Source organism: Oncorhynchus mykiss, chromosome 19 (assembly GCF_057628025.1).
Source record: "Oncorhynchus mykiss isolate SJ-2025 chromosome 19, ASM5762802v1, whole genome shotgun sequence".
Taxonomy (NCBI): Eukaryota; Metazoa; Chordata; class Actinopteri; order Salmoniformes; family Salmonidae; genus Oncorhynchus; species Oncorhynchus mykiss.
The window spans coordinates 47,567,330-47,574,548 of NC_143040.1; the positions used below are offsets into that span (position 1 = coordinate 47,567,330).

At 41.0% G+C, this 7,219-nt stretch overlaps 1 protein-coding gene across 1 annotated transcript; it reads right to left on the reverse strand.

Annotated features, from left to right (window-relative positions):
• Window positions 1–276: 276 nt before the first annotated feature.
• On the reverse strand, window positions 277–3,592 carry cimip5 (ciliary microtubule inner protein 5). The gene is made up of 3 exons (XM_036954747.2): window positions 2,128–3,592; window positions 955–994; window positions 277–815 (listed from the first exon to the last, which is right to left on the reverse strand). Exons 1-3 carry the CDS (start codon window positions 2,361–2,363, stop codon window positions 624–626), a joined length of 468 nt encoding a protein of 155 aa, XP_036810642.1. The 5' UTR covers window positions 2,364–3,592; the 3' UTR covers window positions 277–623.
• Between the last annotated feature and the right edge of the window lie 3,627 nt (window positions 3,593–7,219).

The window sequence follows — 7,219 nt, forward strand, 5'->3', positions numbered from 1 at the left end:
TTCAAGGGGGCCGAATACTTTTGCAAGGCACTGTAAATAGGGAAAATAGAACCATCTAATTTCATTATTAATATTTCCTATGCATTCTTTTGTGCTTGAGGCACATAGCTGGATGATCTACACAGCATATGGCAAGAGCCAATGACTCGCTATGATAGGTCAACTTCAACTGGGTGAGTTCCCATGAGCTTGAAAGTATTCACTATGGAAATATTTTTTTTTTGTGTATCATTGAATAGGCTATGCTTCAGTTAGTTCACACAATAATATCCATAGTACAATATACAGTACTTCTTTATTGAGAAATATAACAGAAATTTAACAAAAATGGCATCATTTTCTGAGTTAAGTAGAGCCTCAACTAGATCTATTGGCAATGTGTAAACTCTTCACGGGTCAAACACATGAGCAGCTATCAGTTAAAATAGATTTCTTGAAAATGGTGCTCCTAATGTAAAGCAAGCCTCCAATGAATATGAGTAAAACCTCAATTCAAGGAACATATCAGCCATCACTAGCTACATGAACACGAGCTACACTTTTTAAACAGAACTGATATGCTTTCTTTTGGAAGGCGGGGTTGATTGTGGGCATTCTTGGGTGAGTCTTATTCCCTGCTGATGCTAGCAAGGCTGCATATCTGGACCCGGCTTGCACTTGCTATAGCTTCCAATTAACAGCTTATCCATTCTCATCAGCTCCCTGCCCAGTGGTGTGCACACACGACTCCCAAACATCTGGTTGGTGGTGTTGGGGATATGGTCAGAAAACACTGGCACATAGTTTGGTAAAGGGCTCTCTGCCCTGTGGTTACCCTGTGTGGACAAGTGGGCACAAAGTTTAGGGTCATACCAACTTAAGATCGGGGTCATGCAGCATTGATATCAACAAGAGATTGTGTTAAAATAAAACAGTTGACTATTTAATGAGATAACAAATTGGCTAATTATTTACCAGCTGATCATAGTTCTTGAGAAAACTCCAATTCTTCTGCCTGTGGATCAAAACACAATTATGATTGTAAGCCTATATGGTTGTCTATACCAGGGGAGAACGATTGCCCCCTTTCATTGATGTCACGGAAGCTCAAGGCCGACCGCGGTATGCATTGTTAGCAGAAAATATAGTGGATGGAAAAATGTAAATCTTCATGTAAATAAAATAACATAAAAATATATATTCAACTAGGCAAGTCAGTTAAGAACAAATTCTTATTTACAATGACTGCCTACCGGAGAACTGTGGGTTGGCTGCCTTGTTCAGGGGTAGAACGACATATGTTTACCTTGTCAGCTCGGGGATTCGATCCAGCAACCTTTCAGTTACTTGCGCAACGCTCTAACCTCTGGGCTACTGTTGGCTAGCTTCCGACAATCATAGTACCAATAAATCATTTTAATATACCGGATGTATGTCCTTGAACCGATTATTTTAAAATCGCACCGAGAAGAAGTTATAAGGATAATTTATATCGTTGCTAATGGCAGCCTAAAGTACCCAGGTTAGCCTTCAAATTGTGTTACTCAATGAGAAGGGGCAGCACTGAGCTAGCCTGCAACATCACTTCCTGGAATAGCTATACATGTTATGTGACCATGTTATGTCTCCCTGAGACACCATCTTAACCTACTTCAGTTGGGTTTCCACTAGATAGTACAGCCACAAAGTCAAAATGGTCCGAATTGTAAAAAATCATTATTTTTTATTTTTTTGTCTTATTTTAAGGTTACGCATAATGTTAGCAGATTTTGCTTCAATGCGCTATTGAGTCTTCACATAGGAATGATTGGTATCACGTGATCTAGGGCTTTTTTCCATTCATATACAGTCATTGGGATATACACTTAAAACGCAGTTGTGTCATGGGTCTACGGCCTACCTCCCTAATGAAAGGCCTACATTTATTTCATTAGGTACCAGATAGCATTGTCAGCATTTGTACGTTTAATTCTTCAAGAATAAATGGAAAACATAGGCTGTATCATGAATTTGAATTAAATGCTAACAACAGTAAAGATTTCGGGTTCAGATTGGGCTACCTGTATGAAATGTGCACTAACGATAGACTGGTAAAAAACGATAAGAAGGGAAATAATTCATGTTGTGCATTCTAAAAGCAGCCATTACCATTCTTTCACTCCATTCCTCTCTGCGCGCACGAACTCGCGCCAGACTTGATCCTGTTTGACTGGGTCGCGAGAGTCGGGGTTCTCCCAAGGACTCTCTCCGCCGCGGGTGTTTCGAGTCCTGTCCGGCGGAAGTTTGTACACAGAGACGGAGGACTGTGATATCAAAGCGACGTTAGGTGGGTCTGGCAATCGGTAGCCTGCTGAAGTTGCGCGTTTGTTGCCTTTCGTATCCATTCTAACTTTGCAAAGACAAATTGTGTAAATTTAGAACTGAGTGCGGATGTGCCCCCAATCACTACTGCCTTGTAGACTACTTTTGTCTCTAGGCCAGGGCTCAGCTTTCTATTGTTTACTTCTCCGTCTCCCCGGGAGACAGTCGGGTAATTCAGCTCTACTTATTCATCTATTCAATAATTGGTTTCCACAGCTATACCATTACCGTCTATACGGGACAGAAGATAAGGCCTACCGATGCCTATTCAAAGCACATTTTCCGAGACAAAATCAAATATAATTTTTCTTTGCACGGGCAATAATCAATCCGTGCTGTCAATGCAACAATGTGTGCCTGTGTTGTGCTGGGACGATAGATCTGCAATACAAGATTGTTGCACTTATGTTTTTAGTTATTATCATGGAATTATATCAGCAGAATAGCCTATTGGAGATCTTGAGAATGTTAACAGGGGATTAAAAATATAAATTGCACTCAATAGGATGCCAGCCAGGATTATAGGCTAAGGAAATGGTTGACATGACATATTATTTTGTATAACTGAGTGTACAAAACATTAGGAACACCTTCCTAATATTGAGTTGCACCCCATTTTGTCCTCAGAACAGCCTCAATTTGTTGGAGCATGGACTCAACAAGGTGTCAAACGCATTCCACAGGGATGCTGGCTCATGTTGGCTGGGTATCCTTTGGGTGGTAGACCATTCTTGATACACATTGGACATTGTTGAGTGCGAAAAACCCAGCAGCTTTGCAGTTCTTGACACACTCAAACCCAGGGCTGCCAACTTTTGTAGCAAGAAAGCTTGGAGTGAGATTTTAATTTCATTGCCCCCTGAAACAAACCCCAGGAACATTTTACTGTTTTAAAGCTAATTTCCTGCAATTCTACGTACAGTATTTTGGCATGGCCCCAGGCCTATGACCAGGGTGGAAAATGCAAAAAATCACAGGTCAGATGTATCCGGGATGCTTTGGACATTAAATGAACACTCCAGATTTGACGACTTACTTTGAGATTTTGGGGGAATTAAATTTAAAGTATGCTAATATTTAAACACATTTTTTAGGTGGTTTGACATTTTAATTCGGACATTCAGAAATGAGATGGGGTTACAGGAAAATGGGAGAAATAGTGGGAAGGTTGGAAGCAGGGATTGATTCCTATTCTCAGGTAGAAAGTTGTTACCCACGTGCCTAGGAGTGTTACCACTACACCTAAATTCTGCAAAGGAGATACTACAATTAATAGTTGATGGCAGTGGGTAACCAAATGATATACTGCATTCTCCTTGTCCATAGACTGCTTTCAAAGTAAGGACACAAACATTTTGTAATTTGGGTAAACTATCTCTTTAAAATAGGTCTGGAAGAAAATCCTGATCTATGTTTCGCAAGTGCTGGGTGTTATAACAAGAAAATGTTCTGGTTATAACAGTTCATTTCTCAAAATCACCCAACATTCAAGAAAAATCCAATGAATATCAATATTCAGGTGGTTTAGACCTACTAGTTGAAGATCCTTGCCAGATCCTAGGCCTACTGGTTGAAGATCCCCCTACCATCTCTGCCTAGCATGTGCACAATACTAAAATGTCACATTATATTTGAGGCCTGGAGCATTTAATATCCCATACGTATTGTCACGCCCTGGCCTTAGTTATCTTTGTTTTCTTTATTATTTTGGTTAGGCCAGGGTGTGACATAGGTGATGTATGGTTTTTGTCTCATCTAGGGTGTTTGTACTGTCTAGGTGTTTTTGTGGATTTAGGGGTTGTGTTCATTCTAGGTGTTTATATAAGTCTATGGTTGCCTAGATTGGTTCTCAATCAGACGCAGGTGTTTATCGTTGTCTCTGATTGGGAACCATATTTAGGCAGCCATATTCTTTGGGTATTTTGTGGGTGATTGTTTCCTGTGTCAGTGTTTGTGCTACACGGGACTGTTTTGTTGCCAGTTCACTTTATTATTTTGTATCTGTGGTCATGTTTAGTTTTTCTTATTAAAAATCATGGACACCTACCACGCTGCGTATTGGTCCGATCCTTGTTACACCTCTTCAGAGGAAGAGGAGGAAATCTGCCGTGACACGTATTTGTATGACTTAATCAAAACTGTCCATGAATGGCTGCAAAAATACCTTGCCTCGCGTAATTCATTTTCAAAGACAAAAGTAGGCATATCAGATTTAAAATGTGTTCACAGTGGTAAAATTGTGAAGAAGTGGAATAATAAAATAAGTGTGGGCAATAACAGTAGTGTTCTTGCTGACAAGCACAGCTTTGGGTTCACAAAGTTTGACAACATAGTTACAAATCAGGTCACCCTTCCAAACTTCTCTACTAAAACATACTGTTGGCCTATGTCTGCTGCCTTTTCATTGTCACAGCCAAATGCCAAACGAGGAGAAGTACATTTTTTTAAAAGTACTACCCTGCTGCTATATTTTTCAGATTTATAAACTCAACAAAGAACATTCTCTCTCCGTTTAGCTCCACTCTAATCTTGAGGGGCGTTTCTTTAAAACACTCATCCAATACCCTTGACCCCTTACATAACTAGACCACTCATATGCTTCAATGTGCTGTGGTTCACAGTAGTTTTGCAGGACAGGACAATACACTATACAGTGAACTAATTAGAAAAATAAAAGTAGTTATTTTCAATGCGTGAGATATGAGGTGTGGCGAGTGAGAAGAGGGTCAAATGCGTGTTTCATGGCCAATGCGTGAGAGTTGGCGGCTCTGCTCAAACCTGTGTGCCTGGCACAGACCTACAACCTACCTTGCCCTGTTCTACGACACTTAAATATTTTGTCGTGCCCATTCACCCTCTGAATGACACACATACACAATCCATGTCTCAAGACTTAAAAACCCTTCTTTAACCGGTCTCCTCCCCTTCATTTACACTGATTGAAGTGGAATTACAAATGACATCAACAATATGTCATGGCAAGAGCAGGTGTTCCGAATGTTTTGTGCAGTCAGTGTAATTGTTCACTTAAGAATTGATAATTGGAAAATCTATCCACCAGATGGCACCATAATATAACTCCAGGTGACTGGTATTTGAAGATGAAGCATTTTTTATGGACAGGTTCAGTGGTGTAGTAGAGGGTATAGCAGGTATAAGCCTAAACCCATTTTTTTGTGGGAAATGTGTATACTCACTTCTTAATAGCCACAATGCGTATTAAAGTAGTGTACTAGCGGTACAGTACATTCGGAAAGTATTCAGACCACTTGACCTTTTCCACATTTTGTTACTTTACAACCTTATTCTAAAATTGACTAAATTGTTTTTACCCTCATCAATCTACACACAATTCCCTATAATGACAAAGCAAAAACAGATTTTTAGAAATTTTTGCAAATGTATACAACCCCCCCGACCCTTTACTTCGTACTTTGTTGAAGCACCTTTAGCAGTGATTACAGCCTAGTGTCTTCTTGGGTATGATGCTACAAGCTTGGCACACCTGTATTTGGGGAGTTTCTGCAATTCCTCTCAAGCTCTGTCAGGTTGGATGGGGAGTGTCGCTGCATAGCTATTTTCAGGTCTCTCCAGAGATGTTCGATCGGGTTCAAGTCCGGGATCTGGCTGGGCCACTCAAGGACATTCAGAGACTTGTCCCGAAGCCACTCCTGCTTCGTCTTGGCTGTATGCTTAGGGTCGTTGTCCTGTTGGAAGGTGAACCTTTGTGCACGTCTGAGGTTCTGAGCGCTCTGGAGAAGGTTTTCATCAAGAATCTATCTGTATTTTGCTCCGTTCATCATTCCCTCGATCCTGATTAGTCTCCCAGTCCCTGCCGCTGAAAAACATCCCCACAGCATGATGCTGCTACCACCATTCAGGTTTCCTCCAGCTGTGACGCTTGGCATTCAGGCCAAAGAGTTCAATCTTGGTTTCATCAAACCAGAGAATCTTGTTCCTCATGTTCTGAGAGTCCTTCAGGTTCCTTTTGGCAAACTCTAAGCGAGCTGTCATGTGCCTTTTACTGAGGAATGGCTTCCGTCTGGCCACTCTACCATAAAGGCCTGATTGGTGGAGTGTTGCAGAGATGGTAGTCCTTCTGGAAGGTTCTCCCCAGAGGAAGTCTGGAGCTCTGTCAGAGTGACCATCAGGTTCTTGGTCACCTCCCTGACCAAGGCCCTTCTCCCCTGATTTCTCAGTTTGCCTGGGCGGCCAGCTCTAGGAAGAGTCTTATTCAATATAAGAATGGGTTCTTGGGGACCTTCAATGCTGCAGAAATGTTTTGGTACCCTTCCCCAGATCTGTGCCTCGACACAATCCTGTCTCTGAGTGCTGTGGACAATTCCTTTGACCTCATGGCTTGGTTTCTGCTCGTACATGCACTGTCAACTGTGGGACCTCATATAGACAAGTGTGTGCCTTTCCATATCATGTCCAATCAATTAAATTTAAGGTGTTTAGCTTAAAAATCTTCCAAAATACAATTTGTGAGAAAACACTGTTCTAAAATGAGGGGAGATCTAAAGACGCAACAACTACCATGGGTTGGTAATATAACTAGGATAATAGCTTTGGCTGCTAGACAATTAAATAAAGTTTATTTGAAAACCAATAGAACAGGAGTGCGCATATGAGGAAGTCTTTATAAAATAATTGCCTCCACCTTCCAGGCTTCAAACAATTAAGGAACGGGAAACATATTGCAATGCTAATGATAGGCCTAATTGTATTCTGGTAGATGGAAAGGCTTTCCCCAAAACATTCTCAGTTAAATGTTAACTAGCTACAAAATGATGGCAGAATGATATCATGATTATTTACAAACATCTAGTGGCCATTTGTTTCAAGTATGGGTAGCTGCACCCCAATATGGCGACTG

What these genes read in the sequence shown, in the direction of transcription:
- cimip5 (XM_036954747.2), bottom strand. Translation starts at nt 2,363, where the DNA reads ATGGATACGAAAGGCAACAAACGCGCAACTTCAGCAGGCTACCGATTG. An exon ending in AGGAATGGAGTGAAAGAATG is followed by an intron (nt 995 to 2,127) that starts GTAATGGCTGCT and finishes TTTGATCCACAG; the next exon opens with GCAGAAGAATTGGAGTTTTC. An exon ending in TCAAGAACTATGATCAGCTG is followed by an intron (nt 816 to 954) that starts GTAAATAATTAG and finishes TTGTCCACACAG; the next exon opens with GGTAACCACAGGGCAGAGAG.